The sequence below is a fragment of the Scardinius erythrophthalmus genome (assembly GCF_964197995.2).
Source record: "Scardinius erythrophthalmus genome assembly, chromosome: 11".
Classification (NCBI taxonomy): domain Eukaryota; kingdom Metazoa; phylum Chordata; class Actinopteri; order Cypriniformes; family Leuciscidae; genus Scardinius; species Scardinius erythrophthalmus.
Genome location: NC_138231.1, coordinates 8,988,444 through 9,014,215, shown reverse-complemented (window position 1 = coordinate 9,014,215; position 25,772 = coordinate 8,988,444). Strand labels below are relative to the sequence as shown.

General features: G+C 37.9%; 1 protein-coding gene across 1 annotated transcript in view; it reads left to right on the top strand.

Annotated features, from left to right (window-relative positions):
- The first annotated feature begins 18,143 nt into the window (after positions 1 to 18,143).
- man1a1 (mannosidase, alpha, class 1A, member 1) overlaps positions 18,144 to 25,772 on the top strand; it is a 111,559-nt gene continuing 103,930 nt past the window's right edge. Inside the window, exon 1 of the mRNA XM_081379569.1 lies at positions 18,144 to 18,894. Coding sequence (XP_081235695.1) covers positions 18,397 to 18,894 — 498 coding nt within the window. The 5' untranslated portion in view covers positions 18,144 to 18,396. The remainder of the gene's footprint in view (positions 18,895 to 25,772) is intronic.

The window sequence follows — 25,772 nt, the reverse complement described above, 5'->3', positions numbered from 1 at the left end:
TTAATCAAACAATGAAAAACCATGGAAACTAATGTAAACGAAGGAAACAGGAATTACTAGTCCAACTCAAACTAAACTCGAGCTCAGATAACATGACAGAAATGTCCTTATGATTTTATTTGTACTTGATGAATGTTCTCATAATGTTCTTAGAACAACATTCCTTATGATGTTATTGATGTTTGATGAATGTTAACATTCTTGGAATATTACAAATACACGTTCAAAAAGATGTATATTGTGAGAGCAAAATTAAGGTTAGGAGAATGTTGTACTATAACATTATCCAAATAACATTCTAATCACAACAAGAAAACTGGACATATTAACATTTTAGAAGCATTGCAAATCACTGTTCCCACAACATTTTTAGAACATAAATTTGTTAGCTGGGCAGCAGATTATTGAAGTGAAAACATTTCATTTTTTTAAAAAAAAAGAACATTTAAAAAAAGTTTACTGTAAAGCGAATATACCTTACAGAACCAAACATTTATGTTATAGCCTACAAAATATATACTTTACAAAATAATTTAGACTCTAAAATTGCTATAAAATCAGATCCATGTATAACCAAGTTGAGTTCCAAATTTGAAGTTGATAACACTAAAAGGTTTTAAAGCACCGTTTTTTATGGTAATGCATTGTCCAATTTCAAAACCGTTTTCACAGAATGAATTTTGAACTTTCGAATGGCAGCCTACCTTTTTATGATTATTAGGCCACTAAAATATATGATAGGCTATATGAGAAAATATATGAGAAAAAAAGGCAAAAAAAAGTGCTCCAACTTAAGTGGCCCACGTCCTGGCAGTAATATAACAATCTATAAAAATCCAAAATTGCAACCACTTAAGGAGATAGCACAAAGATGAGTTAGATGAAGTGAAAACAATCCGCAAGCACATCAGCTGCAGGCCTATTCCACCATCAATATTAATAGTTAGGCTACATTTGTGAGTTATTGGTGAGATATATCGACCACATATATATTGCATTCTGGGCTAGGTGGGTAGACAGCCAGTGTTAACTCAACTACAGTGTAATTGAGCGTGATGTGAGGTGAAAGCGCAGACAGTTTGTTATCTTCACCACTGCACGAGCGCAGGCAGTGCCTCCTCTGCACATCAGACACGTGAAAGCGAGTTCGCGCCGAGACTGACATTGAATCTCATTCACCGTAAAATACATGGCAGCCATGTCAGAGACCGCGCCGCCATCCACCTCTTCATGACAGGAGATAAGAGAGCTTTAGCTTAAATCGCATATTTAAGGCATTTGGTTGAGAGTATTTGTGTACGTCTTGGCAGTTTACAGAGCTCTATTAAAAGGATTAGTCTGAAACACTCTCCTCTATTTTTATGCCTGCTTAGGGTGGGGTGGCTCTGAGCGGTGGTGGTGTGTGTCAGATGGACTGGTCACACAGAACGACGTTTTTCATATGACAGTGAATGAAAGAACATGATGATGGGTCTTAAGGGGCTGTCAGACGGATTGGCCTCGCTGTCAGTACGTGCTTTTGGTTCTGTCTGTGAACTCTCCTGAGAATACAAGCTATAAAAATTTGTTTACGACGTCATGAAGCTCCTGTAGCTTTCAGATTCTGCGCTGAAAAAAAATAAAAATTTACCTGAACCTTAAAGCTAAACTTTTTGCTGCACTTTGTTATTTTTAATTGTGTCAACTTGGCTGTCATTTACCCCTTTTCCACCAACAAGAACCGGGTGCTGGTTCAGAGCCAGAGCCAGAGCTGGTTCAGAGTTGGTTCGACTGACGAGCTTACTAGAACCGGTTTGCCTTTCCACCGGCTAGAGAGCCACAACAGAGCCAGATCTTACGTCACTGTATACGTCTCATGTTGCCCAGCAACCGCTAGTGCTGTAGCGCCAAACACAAACACGCCAGGCTTGTTCGAGATGCATCGGCTTCTCGCAGATCGATCGCCGCGTGACATCAAAGCACTGCGATAGCGATCTAAAAGCACAAGGAGTCGTGTGCTCTTCAAACACCCTGCAACTCCGATCGGTCCCTGCCGCTCCGATGCATCTCGAACAAGCCATCAACAATAACGGACGTTGTAATACTATGGATGCTCATGGATTTGCAAAAATACATCGGAATCCAACGCGTTCGTGCAGCTCGCCGTAACTTACATAGACGGATATTATAATCGAGCTGCTATTAGCTCGACTAGCGAGTAGGGGGAGGCTGCAGACCTGGAGCCGGTAGATCTACGCCCCAAGCAGTTTTACGCCCCAGCAGTTTTACGCCCCTGCTGTTCCTGATGCGTCCAGTAGGGGGAGACTGTACAGCGACACGAATTGAGGTATATTAAATAATCTGCTAAAGTTATTGTTGTTTAGCAATGATGCAACATTTATTATTTATAAACGATTAGCTTGATAGAGCTAGGTAGATATCAATTCATTTCTATATAGCAATGGATGGGTCTATAGTTTATTTCGAGAGACAAAAAGTTATGGACGGTCAGGTTGATGTTCTGTCTGGCTTAAATTTAGCTGATCACGTGTAGGTTTAGCTGCCCCTCGTCTTTTCTACTCAATTTCAAAATTAATTTTATTTTGAATTTTCTTTTGTTGCCTGTCTTTATCTTGCGTGAGATGGCCTCTTCTGGTAAGACTGTTTACTCCTTTCTGGTTTGAGTTGTTTCTTATAAATGAGATTATCTAACTATCTAATTTATATCTAAATATACATTTTTCTTAAAATAGCTTACTGATCTGGACTAAAATGTAGGTTGTGTGCACTTAATGTGGGATTTATCATACTCTGTCTTTACCAAGTTCTATTCTACAGAGAATACAGAATACCAAGTTCTACAGAGACATACATGGACATGTTTTTAATGTCATTTTCAATTTTCTCTGCACAGTCCATCATCACTGGCCAAAAGAAATCAAAGTGTCTTGACACTTTTTCCAAAAGTGTTCCACCAACAAGCCAACACCAACACTGTGCCGTTGTAGCCTACTTTGAAGATCAGGAGCAAATTGATTGCAATCCACACTCACCTGACATAAATTCTGGACAGCACACCCACACACACTGTGACAAGATCAAATTCACCATGGATGTCCTTTTTACATTTTTTAAATGTTTAATTTTATTTTATTTTATGAAATACCCACAGATATGTGGTCTGTGACTCTTTTATGTGGGTCTACAGTGATTCTGCAGGGTCTCCAATAAGTCTTATAGTTTATCTCAGTTGCTTTGGTGCATTTCTCAGATCACAACTGAAATCACATCATCTTGTCACTTGTGCACATCATAAAAGCAATTTCTCATTTTTTTATACAAATTGCAAATGCTTCGGTACATTCATGCAATTGATAATGTACAACTCTCTGCTGTTTCCTACAGTATCAACTCTTTATGTCATGTTGATCAAAATGTAGGCCTATTATACTATTTCTCTGTTGAATTGTCATACTCCTCAAAACATCTAGGCATTAGTTCCTTGCATAAGTCATTAAATGCAAAATGGTTGACTAGTTGTCAAACTGTTAAGCATGTTTTCAATACATTTCTATTAGACTTTATTTTGTAAATGTGTCCTGAATTGATTAATTGCGGAGGTGTATTTAGAATTTCACTAATGAAGGAAATAATGAATTGATCAATTAGGATGCAGCAAGGGAATTCATAATCAATTGCATGAATTTACCAAAGCATTGGCAATTTGTTCAAAAGTAGTTATGAGAATTTCAGTAGTGATCTGAGAAATGTACCAAAGCAACTGTGATAAAAAATTAAGGATTCAGGAATTTTATACAAAATGTAACAGTGAGTCCTGCTGCGTGTGAATTTGACAAGATCAAATTCACTATGGATGTCCTTTGTACAATTTTTTTAATGTTTATTTATTTTTTATTTTTATCAGTGAGCAGAAGCACTTTGACAGGAGGATAGAAAAACAGTTAAAGAAGATTGGCAAGCCATAGGGGAGTCATCTACAGGAGTCATCATAATTCATAAATGGTGTTGATAAATAATGTTTTTGTGAACAACAATATTGTCTCTTTCTTCTTAATGGCCCTTGGAATTTTAGAAAAGGGTTAAATTGTGTTTGTCTTCATAAAATGCTATGTAGGACACTGTTTTGTAGCTGTATGATGACTAATAGTAAATAGTACAGCAGATATTTAATCGAGGATCCATATGATTACACGGTGTTGTATGTCTAATGGGCTAAATATGGTTAATATCTAAATGTAACTTTATATAAATTCACAACAACATATTTCACTCAGTATCACTCAGTCTCCTGTATATAAAAACATACAGTGAATATTCTATATTCAGTATTCAATGAACTATTCTATAGTAGGTCATATATAACTATTCTACAGTAGGTCATATATCATTACTTGTCATCTGATCCAACTATGTGTATTATTAATTTTTTAATTCACAAAAACAAATAGTCTTCTGTAGGCTGAGTGTAAAGAGTGAAGCCTAACTGAATATCTACAGATATTTTAATCCATATAGTGCAGATCTACGCTGTAACGTTTATATTTAAATGAACAAAAACCACAAAATTGGGCAAAGTCTATGAACGGGACGGTTATTAATGTGTAAGTTTTGAGCGTTTAATGGTGTTATTTCGCAGTATATCCCCCTACTGGACGCATAAGGAACAGCAGGGGCGTAAAACTGCCTGGGGCGTAAAACTGCTTGGGGCGTAGATCTACCGGCTCCAGGTCTGCAGCCTCCCCATATAGCGACTAGCTGCTATTTAAAAATGGCGGTCACAAGTTTCTATTCGTCTTGTTGGTCACGGTAACCCCGCCCCCAGCCCCTGACGCAAGCGGTTCTTTCTTGGCTCCGTTTTAGACCCTGCAATGATTTGGTGCTTTAGTTTTACTGGTTCGGAGCTGGTGCTTTGGCGGTGGAAAAACAAAGAACCGATTTGAAACTAGGCTCTGGCTCCGAACCAGCACCAGCTCTGCCTTGGTGGAAAAGGGGTAATTCTGGATACTGCATCACGCAACAGCAAATGTTAATGTAGACTTGGAATTAAGCTTTTATCCCCGTTGTAAAGTGAACCGCAGTTATTTTGCCAAGAGATCTCTTTTTTTATTAATTGTCAAGACGTAGGAGAGAAAGACAATTTTCTGGAGAGATGGTCTTCATGCTCAGCTTTCTCTGAGTTAGTACACCAAGGTTGGGCATATATATGCTGACCAAAGGAACTTACATTATCCTTACAAGGTAGAGAAACATGTCGTTCATGTTTAAAATAGATGTTCGAAATAGATTTACATCATGCTACATAATCCTCATTCCTAATAAAGAATACTTCAGTCGACATATGCATCAGTGGATATGCTACATAGACATTCCTATGTGGTTAAAATAACTCGTCTCTCACAAAAAAAATATATATTTTTAAATTTCTTCAGTTATATGAAATGTTCTATTCATTTCTTCAGGGTTACTTAAAAAACAATGAGAGTTACTTAAAAAAACAATATTATTATTTTTTTTTATCAGTTTTATATATATTATATATATGAAATTTTCTATTCACTTCTTCAGGGTTACTTAAAAAATAATGAGAGTTAAAATACTGACTGCGCCTTTAAACTCATTACAATACTACATTCATAAATTAGAATATATTAAGTCCTATATATTACATTCGGACCAAATGCAATGATTGGACGAACATATTTTGGTCTGGAGACCAAATATAGGCTATATTTTTAATATTAAGACCACTTCTATTATTGATAGCTATATCGGGATGTGGAGCGAGTTTCAACCAGTATAACAAAAAGTGTTTTTGAAAAACATTGTCTACCCTTTCGCTTTTTAACATTACTGTTTGGTCTTTTGTGTGTGTCATAACAATAGTTATTGATATAGGCAGGTGAAGTTTTACATTATAAGTTACATCACGCGCCCATGTGAAACAATTCTGTCTGAATAGGGCTGTAACTTGTCTTGTGATGAGCAATACAATATAGATAACTTTAAACATTATAGAATGTGTTGCAATGCCTTCAGTTATTCTGAATACAAATATCACTGCTGGCAGTAAGCATGGTGCATACAAGTAACCAGAAGTGAATTCATCTATGTTGAATGTTGTCATTTTGAATGACAGTTTGAACCTGCAGCATTTCAACCCTCTGCTGTGGAATGTATAACTTGTTTTATCACAATAATTCGCACAATAACGCTTTTCATTGCTTTGAGATCCGCGAGTGGGTGACCACAAGCACATCCGCATTTAATTTGAAATGTCGCCTCTATAAAACATGAACTGTAATAGAATAAATGGCAGGATGTAAATAACAGTCTGTTTTCATGTCTGGTTCTTGTATTGAATGCTGTCTGACAAATGGCTGTCACTCCACATGCAATGTTTGACTGTGATGGGACATGAATCATGACATGAGATGTTCTCTTTGAAGACGCACGAGGAGGACATGTGTTTCCATTTGCTGTTTGGCTGTGTTTGTTTAACTTTGGGCACTTGTATGTCCCGTGGGTTGATTTTTATTAAAACCAACATGTATTGTTATTCTACTTGTTATATGAAGGTTACTTTAATGCTGTCGGGAAAACTTTTTCATTTTGCTATTTTTCAGATGCCTTTTATTTATAGTTTTTATTGTTTTACCTTTTTTTCCTTAACGCAGATTTCAGTCTTATGTATAAAAATCAAAAGAGCAAGCATACTTAGATGTCCTATGAGACAACTTAGAGAAATCAAGGTAAATATCAGTTGTAAACAGAATATTTGTAATGTTCGTATAATTTCCAATCAAGCTGCAAAATTGACAAATTATGTAAGTATTTAATTTAGGATACATAAAATGCTAGCCATGAAATTAACCTTAGCAAAACAAAGGACATTTTGGGGCGTTTACACGAAACCGTTTTCAACTAAAACTGAAAACTTCCAATGAGTTTTGGCCGTTCATTTACATGACAACAGAGTTTTGGGGACCTGAAAATGCAAACTTTTGAAAACGTGCAACGTTTCAAAGTGCAAGTTTTTGAAAACTATACTGTTAACTACAAAAACACAAATTTGTGAAAACTGTGACGTCATGCGCATGCGTATTATGTTCAGTCTATAGGCGTTTAGTGTTTCTTTACAAAGTGACATCGCCAACTACTGGCCCGGCAGCATAATACAGCGTTTTTATTCGGTTGCCGTTTGAACGGGGATAGCTTTGACAACATTGTCGTCTGTACGTGAAAAACACAATTTTTTTTTTTTAGTATACATCTTTATGTAAGCGCACTGTAATTCAGTCATTGTCACGGTCATCCTAACAGGAAAGTCCTATATCCCCAAAAACAATTTAAAGGTCCCGTTCTTCGTGATCCCATGTTTCAAACTTTAGTTAGTGTGTAATGTTGTTGTTAGAGTATAAATAATATCTGTAAAATTATAAAGCTCAAAGTTCAATGCCAAGCGAGATATTTTATTTAACAGAAGTCGCCTACATCGAACGGCCCGTTTGGACTACATCCCTCTACTTCCTTCTTTAATGACGTCATTAAAACCGTTCTTTGACTAACCTCTGCCCACAGGAATGCTCCCTCAACTCTACCGAAATTCGTTTATGTACTTGCGCACTTCTAATAACTTACTGTGTTTACTCAGCTCTTACGGTGATTTTCTGAAGTAAAACTGACGCTTCATCTTTTGTGTGATGTACAATAAACTTTATTAAACTCATCAGTATGTTTGATCATCATTCAGACAGCAGACTTGAAGGCTATTAATAAATAATGGATACATAAAAGCAGGTGACAAATACGTTATAATAACCGTAATTAAACTACTAAACTATACCTGTTTCATCTCTATACAGCACTCTGACTCTGTAGGCATTATTGTCCGACTCGAACTGAACACCGTTACTGAGAGTTTCTGATATTATCATCATTCCGTGAGATGAAATTGTCCTGAGAGACTGTGCGCGAGCTCATGAAGCTCCGCCCCCTAGGTTGTCCAGCAGCAGCTTATTTGCATTTAAAGGGCACACACTAAAACAGCACGTTTTTCTGAGCCCCAAAAAATGACAATTTAAAGGGGGGGGTGAAATGCTCATTTTCACTCAATCTCCTGTTAATCTTGAGTACCTATAGAGTAGTATTGCATCCTTCATATCTCTAAAAAGTCTTTAGTTTTATTATATTTATAAAAGAAAGATAGGCTTTACCGAGTCTTTCCAAAAAAAACCGAGCGGCTGAAGGCGGGCCGTGTGGGCGAAGCTAAAGCTGTGCTAACGCGCCGAGCTAACAACACACAGAGACATTTGAAGCAGTTTTACTCACCGCCCGGTTCCAACGCACGACCGCAAACCTTTATCATTGTGACTGCTCGATCCTTAAGCATTAGACGATCTGCAAATCCGTCGATCTGGGCTTTGTTTATAAAACAAGCATCTTCGAAATGCAGGGAACAAACAAAAACACTTGCACAACTCCGTTGATGCTCTGTAAAAATAAACTCCATCCACTGGTCCCTTAATGCTGTTTTTTTGGTAATCTGTGCAGGGCTGTCTTGCCCTGGCAACCAAAAACACACTTTGGTGACATTTCGCTCTCTCGCTCTGGTCAGTGAATGTCTCTGCTCTGGTCTACGTGTGCGCACGCGCTGTCCCGTGAGAAGTGCCCTTAGGACCCATATAAGGAAATTCCGCCACATCTGACGTCACACATGCCCATACTCGAAAAAAACTTTCCGAAACTTGTGACAAACCGGAAGGAGTATTTTTGGAACAAAAATACCCCTTCAAACGTACAACTTAATTTTTGAAACTTTGTCCATGTTTAGCATGGGAATCCAACTCTTTAACAGTGTAAAAAACTCAGTATGCATTAAAAATAGCATTTCACCCCCCCAACATGCTGTAAAAAATGATCTGTTGGGTATTTTGAGCTGAAACTTCACATACACACTCTGGGGACATCAGAGACTTATTTTACATCTTGTGAAAAGGGGCATAATACGGGACCTTTAATAAATAAAAACAAAAAGATAATTTCTCTGTGGATGTGCTTTTGGCTTATTCACGCCCATTTATAATGGAAGACTCCATTATTTTTAATAAATCCAAATCTGAGCACCTTGAGGACCTTTAAATTCACCTTGTCATATTTATTCATGATGATAAATAAGATATTAATTTCAATTTCAAGCCCTCAGTCCCAAGGAAAAGTCTCCCTCGTTACTATTCCAGCCTTGACACTGTAATATAGTTGGCTAAACATCTATAAATATTATAATAACTCTCTAGGTTCGGATTAGTGTTTCTTTGGTACTATTTCATTCTAGTATTAAACAGAAGAAAGTCGTTCAGCTGAATCACTCATCATGGGATCTAGTTGCCTTGCTATTGACTGAATTTCCTATAACCATTCCAGTACAATCAACTGCTGTTATGTCATGTTATAGCATACACAAGGTCAATAATTAAACTCGAATTACTTCAAGTCCCGTTTTTATGGTTTTGCAATTAGGCTGCTGTGAACTGGAGGCAGAGTCTGTATTGAGGCAATTTCTCATGAATAGACTATCACACAAACAAACAGTCCATTTCAAAATCAAAGGAATGCAAATGAAGTTGAGTAAATCGCAAGATAGGGAAAGCCATGTTAACTTTGATCATTCTGTACCGTATCAAAGCACACCAGATCTGTTTCAGCACCTGCCTCTAAAAGTGTTTGCACCTGTCCTCTTTCAATTCTTTGATTCATATTTCAGCTCAGCGCTTCAACTTAAAGCGAGCACAAGCCTCCAGGTTCTTTCGTTGCTATTCACGTCTGCCCATCGTTGTAAATAAACCAGCTCTGCATTTAGGTACGTTACACCACACTGCTCATCACGCAGAAGTTAATTTTGTGCTATCACAATGAAAAATCACATGCCATGGGTGACAGAAAGGAGAGGCTGCTCTTTAAATAAAGCGAAGCGACAGCCTCATAAAGAGGAGAAGACATTCCTGATAGGAGGAGTAAACACGTCGCGCTCTCTCTGCTGAGAGCATGTCAGCCTGTGGACACTTTTCAGAAAGTCAGAAGGGTGGTCTTATCTTATGGTGTTTAGTGGAATTAAGAAGGTCTATTAGGTTATTCATTCAAGACACATTAGCATAGAACATGCATTCGGATCACGGTGTGACTAATATAGGCCTATGAACAGTTTATGTTATTATGAAGGTAGTTTGTGGGGCCCAATTTCATATTCCAATAGAATGTTTAGTGTTATTATTCAGCTGAAGTCAGTTCAATGTTGATTCAGTTCAGTTCAATGACTGTAAGCGTGCTTTCACACCTGCGCATTTGTTTCGGAACCTGGTGCGTTTTCTCCCTTGGTTCGGTTCGTTTAGGCATACCGAATGTGAACACGCCAACACGCTCGGATCCGCACCAAAACAATCGACTGAACCAGGTGGTCTCAACCCGATTGCAAACGAACTCTTGAACAGTTCGCTTGAAGTGTGAAAGTAATCCAACCCAACGGACCATCGAACCAAATGGTATTATAATTCATAGTGGGAAATGTGCTATATAAAAAGCAGTAGTGATTCTGTGAGTGAGCCCATTAGTTATCACGGTTGAAAACCAAAAGAGCACCTCTTCATCTTAAAATGTTGTGTAATTGCACTTCTCTGTGTGAGAATGCTGTCCCGATGAAGCCTTGATTCATGCTCTAACTACATTATAACATTCATATAGTGTTTGCGTGTGTCTTGACACTGTTAACCACAGCGCTGCGATATCCAGAGAGAGCGTGTTTGAATTTGCTGCAGTATTAATATGAATGTAGTAGGCTATATCATTTAACAGCGGGAATGACGGCTATATTCATATAGTGTTTGCGTGTGTCTCGACAGTTACAAATAAAGCCACAATAAGCTCATGGAGCGAACTTGTCAATCATCTTGATGGATGACACAGAGGAAACTCTGACCAATAAGAGGACAGTCGTGCTCGCATGTGACTTGCGTGAACACATTTTGGCACACTTTGAAAGGTTGTCTTGTGAAAGCGAACCAAACCAAGAAGAAAATGCAACATTTATAGCAAATCAATTCCCTGTTTAGGAACAAAACAAATGATCTATAGATGTTACAACGTCCTGAAATTCATGGAATTGTTCTATTCAGTTGCAGGCATCTCGACAGAAGACAAAAAACACGTACATATATCTACACTCATACTACATCTACATATGTCAGCTTGCTTATTTTGCTCAAGATGCTTTTGGGAAACACACCCCAGACCGGTTTTGTTGCCAAACAACAGTGCGAAGTGCTAGCAGCACAAGCATTCGGCATTATTTTGAATGATCTGATATCCATGAATAGAGCTAAGAATAGCAGAAGCCGGTTATTTAGCAGTCACTCTGCCACGGAGGAATAGTGATGCACCTGCCGTCATGCACATGTTGCATTGTGCTGATACGCAGTCCAGTGCAGTGAGGTGTGTACTGATCACTGGAGTGGAAAAGGCATATTAGCCATGCAAAACACATAGGCTAAATGCAAGCACACAAATCCTGCGACTGTTTTATTAATGAGTGTGTGCTAATGTATGGCGTTTCCTGTTTGTCTTGTCCTGACGGTGTTGAACACTTGTTCTTTGGAGCTGGGATTTATTTGACCTTTTGTTAATGAGGAATGTAGTTTCAATGAGGTTATCAACCCAAATGCCAAAGATCATTTAATGCTTATTCATGTTGTCCATGAATCAAGTATGAGTTTGTTTGTTTGGATTATCTCATTTGAAAGTGAAATCATTTCAAATTACCTGCCAATAACACAAGCCAGTAGATCAAGGGCATGGCAAGGACTGTCAACATTTTGTTATGCTGTCAGAGAAAATGACATTATATGATGGATAGGTCAATTAGGAAGTCAAACAAATATGCAAGATGTGTCAAAAGAAAATAAGTCTTATCTGAATATATTCTTTGAGAGGAAGGCTATTAAGTCTATTTTGAATTAAGCAGTGGATATGTGGGATTTCTGCTGACTTGCAGGAGGGATTCTTGGTCATCATGTTTATTGAATAAGCCCTGCAAAGTCAGCAATATGCAATAGCTATATGGCAGTGAGTTTTCAACCTCTATAGATCCAGTGTATGTATAAAAAAAATAACATCCATTGAGAGCCTAAACATATTGTTTAAATACTATTGTCTACATTTTTTTTTTAGCTTTTATAAAATTAGTTTTTATTTTTAAACTTTCAGTTTTCAATTTCTTTTAGTATTTATTATTTATTTATTGAAAGCTACATTTTCAGCATCATTACTCCAGTCTTCAGTGTCACAGTTTCCTTTAGTAATCATTTAAATATGTTGATTTGCTGCTCAAGAAATATTTCATTGTTGAAAGCAGTTGTGCCGCTTAATATTTTTGTAGAAACCATGACATATTTTGTTTTTCAGGATTCAATGAATAGAAAATTCTATATAGATTCAGTATATAGCTTTATCTGAAATAGAAAGAATGGGTGTTTATTCTCACTTTTGATCAATTTAATGCATCCTTTCATCATCATCATCATCATCATCAACAACAACAACGAATCTTATTGATCCCACTTTTGAACTTTTGTCCTGGTAAATCCTACATTATGGGGACAAAATGTGTGGGTATGGGTGTGCTTATGTAAATGTGGAAATAGGGGGGAAAATCATTTCTAAATATATATGTGGCACACAAAACAATATTTGTTTGTATATATTCATATTTAGCAGTAAAGCTTTCAAATATCTTGCATGGTCAAGCCAACAATGAGTAAGACTGTGTGTCACACATCTAAGGCTGATCAGAGAGAGAGAGAGACCCATTTCTCACTGTTTGGCCGATGGCTATAGCAGAGTAAAGCAGGCATGTGACATTAAAGAGAAATGAAAGGCCAAAATACTGTCATATAAGAATTTGAAATTTCTTTTTCGCCTCATTGCTGATTCAGTTACATTTCTCTTACTCTCGCTGTAATTTATTCTTTGATGCACACAGATAGTTTCTCTCTATTTGGCCACAATGAATGTTACAGCATTGAAATAATCAAATGCTGTTGCATTTCCACATTTGGCTGCATAATTCTAATTTACAATTTCACTATCTGTGAGTCCTCATTCTGTCACACCTTCTCGTTTTCAGTTATAAGTTTCATGGCATTACCTGATAGGCTAATTTGTGCCTGTTTAAAACCGCAGGCCGTGGTAATTTGCATGCCTGCCTATTCTGAGCAGGTGCATAGATACCATATGGCTTCCATAGAAACTCCCTCAAAGGCGAAACAAACATGGACTAATTTTCATTTCCTTGGCTTGTTGTGCACCATTAATCAGCCAAATGATTACGAGCTGTATGATTAAGGTTCTTTCAAACCATCTAAAAAACACAACATTTAGAAAGCCTCATCTTAGTAGCTGATGACAAGTGAAGTGCAAACTGTGAATGATACAGTTTAGCTGAAGATGGTAAATCAGCTGAAGTAAGATCGGGAAGCCAGTGAATGGCAGGTGATGTGTGCAGCGCAGGTGTTGAGCTGCATGCAATGCACACGTTCCTCCTAAAAGAAGCCCTTTACCTCACGTACAACAAGTTGAGTAGAAAGGGAGTTTTTTTTATTTTTTATTATTAACTGCAAATAAACTATCACTCAAAAAAATTGCCATTTTCCTTTTTTGAGTCATTAAAAAGAGTGTTCACATTGTTCAGAAGGATTTTTGGGAAAGGTATAGTTCACCCTGTTGTCCAGTAGCACCTCAATGCAGTACACGAGATCCAGGGGGCGGAGTTGGATCCAGATATAAGGGGTGGAGATTGGTAGGTTTAGGGGTGGGTTTAGGGATTAGGGGGTGGAGATGGGTAGGTTTAGGTATATGTAAGGTGGGAGGAGTTGGATCTGGATCCGACTCCTCCCCCTGGATTTCATGTTCTGCAGTGAGGACCAGCTCCTGTTGTTCCAAACCTGTATACGTTTCTTTCTTCTGTTGAACACAAAATAGTTAAAACATTTAAATAAAATAAAAAGTTGCTACCTTAAATGTTTTAAGTTCAATTAACTTCAGATATGGGATGTTTGTCCTTCCAACTTAAATTACATTAAACTGGCTTTAAAAATGTAGTTTAATCTTGTATATCTATAAAAAAGTTTAACATTGCTTAAGTTATTTTGATGAGTTAAAACAAATGTAAAGACATATGTTGTCATTAATTTTTAATTTTTTACAGTAGCCATTGACTTTTTATTAGTATTTTTTTCCTACTATGGAAGTCAATGGCTGCCGTCAACTGTTTGATTACCAACATTCTTTAAAATATCTTCTTTTATGTTCAACAGATTGTTGTCGCTCACAAAGAACCTGAAAGCCCTGCTGAGCGACCAAGAAAGGAATTAAAGCGGGTGTAGTGGAAGAACTGGTTGAGTTTGTCAGTTTCCCGTCTCCAGACCTGACCACTTTTCCAGTTCATTTTTACTTCAACACCATGCCTCCCATAATGCAAAGCCTTTTCAAACTCCTTCACGTACTTCACCAGAGTAACAGCAAGCTGTTATGATGAAGTGACAAGATTAAAATCCCCTGAAACTTGTGTGCGAGAACTCCTGCGGCAGGTAATGTGACTGCATGTCCCATGTGCTTTTACAGTAATATGTCCTAGATGACACCTGCTGTTTTCTCACTAAACATTCCCCTCGTTTCATTGATCTTCCTTATCATTCTTTGAGCATGGACAAAATGAAACCCAATTCAACCAAGAATACTGCAAAAAGTCATATTGTTGTCTAATTTCAGTTAAAGTAACTAATACTCTTTAAAACCAGATATATTTACAGTACTTGAAAAGGAACACTGCATAAAATATTAAGACTTGTTTTTATGACAAAATACATCTAGGGCCCTATTTTAACAATCTGAAACGCAAGTGTCAAGCGCAAAGCGCAAGTAACTTTGTGGGCGGGTCTTGGCGCTGTTGCTATTATACCGGCGGGATAAATGACTCTTGCGCCCGGCGCAAATCTAAAAGGGGTTGGTCTGAAGTAGCTTCATTATTCATAGGTGTGGTTTGGGCGTAACGTGAAATAAACCAATCAGAGAGTCATCTCACATTCCCTTTAAGAGCAGACGCGCTTTTTCCATGGCGGATTGCTATTATAACGGTGGATTTGCCAGACGCGCGCCAGGAGCGGTTCACAGCCGAGGAGAGCAACGCTCTCGTCACGGCCATAAAAGAGAGAGAAGTTACATTGAAATGGAGAAACCCACCCAAATTAACATCGGTTAAACAGGCGTATGATAATTTTGGTAAATGTGTAAGCTAGATGTATGCTTTTATAATAAATTGTCTATCTATCTATCTATCTATCTATCTATCTATCTATCTATCTATCTATCTATCTATCTATCTATCTATCTATCTATCTATCTATCTATCTATCTATCTATCTATCTATCTATCTATTGTAATAATGTATGATTTGCAAAAATGAAAACTGCTGCTTCTGTGTAGATGAGAGAATCAAAGTGTGCGTTGTGCACACGCTACATTGATTATGGCCAAGCATGCGCCCTTAAAATAGCATATGAATAACATGCGCAACGCGCCACTGACTTTAAACTATTTTTTCATGGTTAGTGGCGCAATTGTTTTCTAAACCTGCAAAATAGCATGAAGGAACGTTTGCGCTGGAACACGCCTCCTCTTTGCGCTGAACCGCCCTAGGGAGCGCAAGTGTATTTCCTAACTTACCGACGTGCATCTGTGGAGGGAATAGTCTGCTTTGCGCGGGTGCAAAATAGGAATGATACATGCGTCGGTGTACAAAGTCAATTGCGCTGGGTGCAAGATAGGGCCCATTGGCTACATTTCGGATAAATCTAAGTCTTAAATATCGTAAACAGTGTTTCTTCTCAAGTGTAGCTTGTTTTAGGGATTTTTAGATATTTTACCGAAAAACAAAGTTAAAAAAGACTAATTAAAATCTCATAAAGACCAAGAGTTTAGTCATTAGAGTGAAACAGCGCTGGGACTTTCCACTGTTTATATCCCTCAGCTTGTGTGTCTGCATTCATTGACTCTTTCGCCAGGTTACATAGTTACACCAGTAGGTGGCGACTAGTGACAGTCTTTATGAGTGAATCATTGACTCATTAATTCAACTGATTTGTTCAAAAATGCTGATTCATTCAGAAATGAGTCACTGAATCATGGGCTGCGTCCAACATCACATACTCTCTTGCATGTTCTATAGTATGAATGTCAATATCATGTGACCTACCAGCTTTAGTTGTGTTGCTTCACTGCCATTCATAAATCCTCTCCCGTGGCCTCATGGGGATAGTAAAGTGTCCATTGCACACTTCAGAATCTCGCTGGAAGGAGGTCATCCGAGTACTTTTTGCCAATTATTTTATGAGTACTGTGAATTCGGACATCTTACTCATCACATACTGTTTTTCCGCCTATACTAGGAAGTATGTGATTTCGGATGCAGCCATCGATTAAACCGATTCGTTCAAAAATGGCTGACAACACTAAACCTGAAAAGAAATTTATCTGGAGTGCATGATCTCAAAATGTTTATTGGTACATACCTTGCAAATAACACATTATAGGAACTGTATTCAAATTTAAATATTATAGCTGGAGCTTAAAGTTAACAAAAGTAATCAAGTTAAATTAATTGCACTTTTAACAAAAAGTGGCCCACTTTACCTGCATTCACCTTAGGTTTTGTTTTATGAGGATTCTCCATAGACGTATAATAATTTTTAGAATGTACAATCTTTACATTCTATCCTCTAAACCGTACATTCTGCATTTTTACATTAAAAACAAACAACATAAACAACAACAGCAACAAAACATAATTTTGTATGATTTAGAAGGGACCTCATAGGGCCCGAAGTTTTGGAATACCACACACACACACACACACACACACACACACACACACACACACACACACACACACACACACACACACACACTAATGTGTGTATGCACTAACAAGAAATACAAAAGATGACAAAACACAATGGAGCTGCTGAAAAGTACTTGGAGTGAAACCGAGAATTGGAATAATAAAAAAAAAAAACATATATGGATAAACTGCATGTTTTAAACTGTCAGAGCTGTTGCACTGGAGCTCTGGCAAAGTCTCTTTGGCACAGTAACTGAGTACAAAGACAACATACCCCACCACTGCTGGTTTCAGATGAACTCACAGACTTAAAAGAATGAGCTTGCCAACAAACCTGACAATAAACATACTATATATATATACACATAAGAATTTATGTATGCTTCAGCTTTCCAGATGTGAGAAGCAACCTACTGTTACGAAAGTGAAAACTCTAAAGGCAGTTTTTAAGCTTTAGCCCCAAAATCTTCATGCATGAAGCAGCTGTCTCCTGTTCTCAGTCTTTTTAAAGAACAATGCTGCTGCCAGTGCTTTGGAAACAAAGTCAAGGCTGAACGATTACGGTCTGACGTTGTGTTTATTTTGTAATCAAGGTTCAGGAAATCCTCAGCTATAGGAAAATCTGGTCTTGCTTTATGTATATGTCAAGTTTATAGCTTAGCCTGTATTCTGTTCTGCTCTGCCTGTGCCATATTCCTACAAAATTCAGTTTTTCCAGTTCTCAGTCTGTTTTAGCTTAAAGGATACATTTTTCATATAGACCTATGAATAGGCCTACTTAATTTTTGAATTTTGACACAAATCTTATCTCATGCAGGTCTCTCAAGAAGACATACACAAAGCAGTTAGATTTTTTTTTTTTAATCCAGACTAGCCATTACGCTACAATAGTAGCCTACTCTGGTATGTCCAGTTTAAAAACTGTGTCCTTTATTTGCAATTCATATTTGCTATTAAAATTTATATTAAGCAGAGTTTGAATAAAAAAAAAAATAACAACCTAACTTGGCCAATCCTTACCTGTCCATAAGCCTTTTTATGACGTTATGACCATGACACGTAAATGAATAATCCCAGTCCATAACCAATTAAGTTTGAACAAGACATCAAGCCAGTCTGTACTTTAAACCCGGAAGACACGCCCACAACGAACTTGTGCAACAGCGGCTCAAAGCGATTGGTCGAGGCGCGCTGTCACTCACGGATCTCTGCCATTTCTTCCGTTCCGCCAACGAGACTTTACACACAGATGTGTGCGTGATCATCAGTTGAGGCGGTGGGACTCCTCTGTTCGCACTGTGGGATCAACTTATTTCAGAGGATATACCGTGCCCTATTCGGACACCTTAAGTTCAATGTAACAGGTATCGTAAACAGTGTAGGTCAAGGTGATCGGGGAGTTACTTTGTTGTAGAATTTAGCCTATTTAGTCGTGTTTTAAACGCTGAAGAAAATGCCTGTGGCTTCTCTCCTGCCTTTCACGGCCACTCCGAATAGGAAGTCCGCCAGCCCGACCTCCTTCAGGCTCACGGAGAAATTCATCTTGCTTTTAGTGTTCAGCGCCTTTATCACCCTGTGTTTCGGAGCTATCTTCTTCTTGCCCGATTCCTCTAAGCTTCTCAGCGGAGTTTTCTTCCGCTCGTCCTCGGTGGAGCCAGAGACGCGCACAGGTACGGTCAGTGACACGAGCACCGGGACGGGCAAGGATGAGAAGATCCTGGCCAAGATTCGAAAAGACCACGAAAAGGCGCTGATCGAGGCTAAGGACACCCTACAGAAACGGCCGGAGGAAATCAAGCAAGAAATCCTCAACGACAAGGAGAAAGTTGCGCCGATGAAAGGAGAGAAAGGTGACAGTTTGCCGTTCGTTCAGTACGTGCGGCCGCCCGGAGCAACAGGGCACGAGCCCGCGGATCCTGACACTAAAGAGAAAAGAGCCAAGATAAAAGAGGTATTGTATGTTTTTATTATTATATACTCCTGCGCTTTTCTCAGACTCTCGAAGGAAATCATGTCAGATATTGTTGTGAAACTAAATAACTTTCATAGTGTAGGGAAACCAAGTGGCATTAATAATATTTGTTATACCGGTATGTCAGTGCCGGTGGCTGGAGAAGGGGTCTGTTTGACACCGTGTCAGTTTCAGGAAACATTTCCCCAAAGAACATTGATGAAAACAATGTTGCAATAAGAGAGATAAGATGACGTGTGCAAACCGGTACTTCATACAGGCCTGACTTCTGACAGGTCTGTTTAATGGACACGTGAGTTCTGTCACTCACAGGAGAGCGAGCGCGTGCTCATGCATTCTGTCGGTCAATCGCCGAACTGTAGTTTGTTGAAAACTGACAGGCAGTATTTTAGTCCTCTTTGTTTTGCTCCGTATTTCAGCTCGCATTAACTGTTGTCAGTATAGTCAACACTACTTGTTTCCCACTGTATTTTCAAATATTTGTCAGTAATCTGTTTTTAGTAGCCCATGTATTTCAGTCAGCTTTTCCTGTATGTCAGATAGTGCATAGCCTTTTGCTTTTTCAGTGAGTGGTCCTGTATCTCAGTAGCCAATGTTTTTCCTGATTCGTTTAAAAATATCTCTGTCGGTGTCAGTATTTAAGTTCCCTGTTTCTTTTCTCCTCCAGTTAATTAAGCAGTGAATACGTAGTCTTCACTTGCTATTGAATGTATTTTTTCTTCTGTATTCCAGTCAGTAGTGTTTTTTTTTTATTTTTTTTTTTATTTTTTTTATATATATATATTTCATTCGTTACTGGTTCAGTCAACCGTGCCTGTAAGCAGTGTTTTCTGCTTTTTAGTGAGATTTGCCTGAATTTCAGTCAGTATTCTAGCCATTATTCCCTGCTTTTTTCATAATGGGTCTGTATGCACTTCAGTATTCACTAGCACTGTAAATTCCTTATTTCACTCATTATGTTTTGTCTGGTTTATTTCCTTGTTTTTATTCAGTCAGTCATTATTTAAATTTCTGTCAGCATTTCCTTTTTTTTTATTAATATTTTTGTGAAGTGCTTCACATTGATTCTAGACTGGTCATAATTGAGCTACATGTTTTTACATGATGAGGGCATTTTTTATTTTTTTTATTTTTTATTATCAAGTGAAAGCGCAATGTGAGTCATCAGTATCACATTGCTTATATGTTGCAATGCCAATCGAGTGCAACATTTGGGTTCCGGAAGTAAAAATGGCATTCATTTTCTTTATAAGGAAATAGTTTTTGAACGATAACTCTAAAGACTGACCTACTGTGAGCCATGAGGTTATTAATCCATGGCATTTGCATATTTTATTAGTTAATTTTTTTTATATATATTTGAGCTTGGTGGTAGGCTATAGAAAACTCAATCAGGTTGAGTTGAGCTTATAGCTCTAAATCTTGGTTAAGGGTGAACTGTTAATATTAACTAAGAAATTTCTTGTTTCTTTCAGGATGAATGCTTTTAGAGTATGTCAGGCCATAGTCTAATATTCCCTCAGTATGAGTCAAATGTAGACGTTGCATCGGCTTGATTAAATCAGATTTGCTATTGATTGAGTCCCAGTTTTTTTCCCATTTGAATCAGGCAAGTCCAGAGTAAAGATGCAGATGAAAACTGACAGCATGGCGAAGCTTTAAAATCGCCCCTTTCAGTTGTATTGACCTTGTCTTGTTTTTTTTCTGGAATTCCACCTAGTTTATCCTACACGACGAGTCACTACCTTTCAGTTATTTGCATAAGAAAATGGTGCCTATGTCCCTACTGTGTCCTCCAAATTTACATTGTGTCACTTTAAATGCCATCCTAAACTGAGATTTTGTTCTACTTGTTTGCATACTAGAGGACACTTTTCCTTTCCTAATACACATCAACAGCTAGGTTCAGGTTTAGAGATTGCTGCAAAGGGTTTGAGTTGATGTAAAACATCAAACCTAAATCATGTGATCTGTCTAAAATATATTTAGTTTGTCACACGCTTGAATGCACTTAACTCAAAGGCAATCCCAGTCACACTCAATGGCCAACAGTGCATACCTGTTGATAATACGGTGGCTCCTCAGAGTTGGATCCCCCAGAGTTGGATATGTTTTAATGCTAGGATTAAACCGTTATAGAGTTATGCACATTAATGCATGCGGAAGCCTCCGCTTTCCTCTCCAAGAGCATTGGTGTTCCTGTGGATCCGACAAGCCCCTCATCTCTCCTGCTTAATGCAGCGGCTCAGCATGAGAACGGTGATAATTCACCCCTGAATAGCGGGATTTCATCCATTGATCGCTGGCATGAGGGAAACAAATAGTCACAGCTGTACCCTGTGGGGTCTCACTTGTCAGACTCGACTGTGGGCACTCTGTCTCGCCTCGCCAGACACTCTGACCTTTGAGAAGCAGAATTGCCTTAGAAAATGGATTGATCTCAACAAGGTTATGATGTAAAAAATGGTTGTGTGAGATTTCTTTTTTCTTGGTTTTGAAAACTCGTAATACGGATAGGCCACAGTGAGATTTACAGGGCTGTTTTTGCCTCTTTGTGTGCGTTTTACATTTTTTCATTTATAAAAGAAATTATTTGATTGTTAGTTAGCCTAATGAATGAAAATTGATTAATAGTTGGGTATTAAAGTAGGCCAGAAACGGAGGTTGCGATTAATCTTTTCTTCCCTACTGTGACATATATAGGAGTGAAACAGCGTCTGGTCTGGGATGAGAAAACTGTATGTTGGTATTTGATTTTGTCCTTCAGGAATGGATTGGATCATATAGGAAGTTGGCCGTAGTAGCTAATAGATGGAGGCAGATCTAAATGTCAGTTGTGAAGGATGTTTAAGCTGTGTTCACACTGCAAGCAAAAGTGGCCCAAGTGACCACATGGAATCTGATCTTTTCGATTCGGATTTGGGCCAATTGCATATGTGGTCCTAAATCGGATACAGGTCTGATATTTTGCAATGTAGCCTCAACCTGAATAGTTATATTGGAATTCATACGACTTTTCAACTCTAGACAATCGTTACAGTCTGCACTGATGAACATTATTCCAAAGATTTTACATACCGCGTCCGCGGTAGTTCTTTGAATATGGAAGATGGCAGCGAATTCAGTCAGTGGAGGGATGGTGAACTGTTATACTCACAAGTATTATGGTGACAGCTCTATACAAGCAAAACCTGAGAAGAAACCGTTTGAGAAAAACATTGTTCTTTCTCCTTGTCTGCGCACATTTTCGCTGGCTTCTTTGTCACATAACCGTATAGATAATCGCGTAAATGCTCACTTCCTGCTTGCTTCCGTATGAGAGCGTGCCATCTTTGTTATCATTCTTTTGCTCATGCGGGTCAGTTCATGAACTTAACCAGTTCACACTTGAATCTGATATTGAACTTTTTGTTTATAAAATAATTCTGAAAAAAATGTATCATGGATTCCATAAAACATATTAAGCAGCACCACTGTTTTCAGCATTGATAAGAATAAGAGAAGTTTCTTGAGCAGCAAATCAGCATATTAAAATGATTTCTGAAGGATCACGTGAGACTGGAGAAATGATGCTGAATATTCAGCTTTGCCATTACAAGAATAAAAGTATACATCAAAATATAAAACTGTTGTTTGAAATTGGAATATTTTGCAATATTATTGCTTTTACTGTATTTTTTTTTTATCAATTAAATGCAGCTGTTGTAAGTGTTTTCTTTCAAAAATATTTAACAACAATCTGACCGACCCCAAATTTTTGAACAGTAGTGTATAAGTTCTTTCTTTTTGTGAAATTGCTGTTCTTGAACAATTATATTATTAACAGCAATATAGCTTATAATGAACAGTCATTAATAACCCTAATATGTAATGCAGAAGCAAGGCTAGGCCATACTAATGTAATAAAAAGGTTTTGACTTGACAAAGTACTCCAAACCGTACCTTAAAAATTCCCCACCAGATATTTGTTCATGGCGCTTCAGCTATAGTTCGAAACAAACGGAATCTGTGCATTAAGAAGTTCACAAAGGTATCTTTGTTTATGGCTTCTCACCTTCACCTGAAATGCTCTCCCTTGTGTGTGTCCACCGCAGGAATTGCTCACAGGCAACATCACACACCCATCTGGGCTCTGAGCTCCTCATTCATTATAGATGATAGTGCTCCACACACGCTCAAACCTCATTTCTCTCACCATCAATTATGCACCGTTCAAGCTAATAAGAGAAATTAATTCTTATCGAGTTGTTCACAGGTATTCAGTACAGGGGGGCGACAGAAAAACACAAATGAAACTTTAAAGGTATATGGTGGAATGGAGAGCCAAGTGTTTGAAAGAATGAAAAGTACAGGGATGGTGCAGAAACGTGTAGTGCATAGTCTGCATACAGTTATTTTTTTTACTGACTTTTGCTTTTCAGATTGTTAGATGTGACTGCAGTGAGATCTTGGATAAAATGCAAACTGTGTCAGATTATGCAATATACATCTTCGGTAGAGCTTTCAAAACACCATGAACGCATTCATTTTCATTGACAATTTCTGGTGCCGTATGCGACTGTAAAAGCAATTTTTATCTCACTTGGAAAAACAGCATCACAGGTGTAAGACAACACTCAAAAGGCAAAATTGTAATAAAGAAGAAAAGGCTTTAATCTTTGAGGAATCTTTTCGCAACCGCAGCCACCCAGATGTGAAACAGAAAGCCTCCTGACATAATAAAACTGAGACATTTTATACAGGTTTCTGACATTCTTGACTCCTCCTTTCCCAGTCTCTGTAAATTTCCTTAAAGACATCTAGTATGGACTGGTTCTACCCCCCCCCCCCCCGGGCAGGTCATGCTGTTCTTTGTCCCTGAGAAGCCAAAAGGCCTTCATTTACAGTCTAAATGACCTCCTGCTTTCCTCAGGAGGGGGCCTGGGACCCTACTATATGACATCCTGTATTCTTCGACTAAGATTCTTTCTCGTGCCTAGGTGTTTGTTATCTCCCCGGGCTATCTGGTTTATTACATCTGCTCTTTCCTACCCCCAATTCAGCTGTTAGAAATGCTTTTACACACACTCAAATGAAATCAACAAGTTTTAAATGAATGGACACAAGAACAATGAATTTTTCATTAACACGACAGCGACCGTTTGCAACAGGATGTGGGGTGTGTACATGCATTTAATCAGTTTAAACATTGCATGCCACATTAACCGCTCCAAAACTACTAATTTTGCCCTGTGTAAAAATTGGTAAAAAATCTCACAGTGTGCACTTGACTTTAGGTAGGCTATATCAGGACATCCGGTAGATTTAAAGGCTCTGTATATTGTAATTGTTTCCCTTTACCAATGACAGTTCTTTGAATGTCATTGGTTATTTTTGGACCTCTTTTGCACCATGAGCAAGTAGAACATGCAAACACTTTTTCTCGTTGCACAACCTCTTTTGTATCTCTGATGTTTTCTCCTTTTGGTCATGGCTTTTATCCCAGGTTTGTTTGTTTTCCCTCTATCATACAGTGGCTTTTCCCTCTGAAAGCTGAAGTGCTTGGATACTAAATAATTCAGCTGGCTTTCTTTCATTTTACTACTTGTGAATAAGGCATGGTCTTACTCTTAGAGATAGAATCTGCCGGTGGAGAGGAGAGCGAGAACTTTTGGTCTCGTACAGTGTACCTGCACCCTTTTACAACTATGGCTGTGATCAGCGTAGGCTGTCTGGAGACCCAAGACAGACCTCGGATTATTTGGGTCAATCTCGCTTTAGCCAGAAGCAGGTGCTGAGAAATGTAATGAATGCCCTCAAGCAATGGCACAGCTGCTGCAGGCAAAGTTAGTCCCCAGTCAGTCTTGTCTTTTTTACTCTAATTTTTGGTCTTGAAGTGGCTAGAATGTTCTCCAATGGCCAGAATACTACATTTACTTATATTACAGTGTTTTTGTTAAGTGATACTTAATAGTAAGGGGAGAAGTGGGGAAGAAAGCAAAATTCAACCTAAATAAAAGCAGCTTTATCTCCAGTGGCTTTAAATGGCATATCTGATCCGTTGCTAGGATCCGTGATGTTTTGCTTTTTGTTTTATGAATTGCATGGTCTTTTCTACACTAAAGCACAGCTTAGATTTAGCAGATTAAAATGCATGTGGAATGGATAACACAAGGGAGTTTTGGTTAGTGTTTTCAGAGAGCATTGGGACACTTACTGAAGTAGTGATTGCTTGGTTTTTCCAGTAATTGAATACTCCAAAATCAGAGTCCAGCGCTGATTAGTGGAGCAATAAACATCTGCCTGACAAGTGTGCACTGTGCATTGATCAGGAGAAGCATGAGAGGATGCAACAATGGATCAATAAGATCAATAATAATTGAACATGGAAATAAACAACATGTTTATTTTAGATTAGTTGGGTCTTGACATTTGGTCTTTGTATGAAGAATCTGGGTGGCACTTTAAGAAAATTGTGAAAAACGCTTGCACATTATTGTTTGAAGGGAATCATTGCACAAAATGTGGATTTTCCGATTTATTGAACAGATTAATTAATTGTGATTGGATAATATAGAATATTTTTTTTTTTTTTTATGGCTGATGCTGATATCTTAAAGAGAAGCTGATATACGTATAGCCTGCTGTATCACACTAATTTAAATACAGTAAAAACATGTGCATAACAAATTATGAAATTGAAAATTTATTTTCTGTAATATTTAATAAATCTGTAAAATAAACAGACTTAAAATATATATATTTTATATTTTTTTATATATATATATATATATATATATATATATATATATATATATATATATATATATATATATATATATAAGAAAGTAAACACTGTAACAAACTTCGCACTTGGT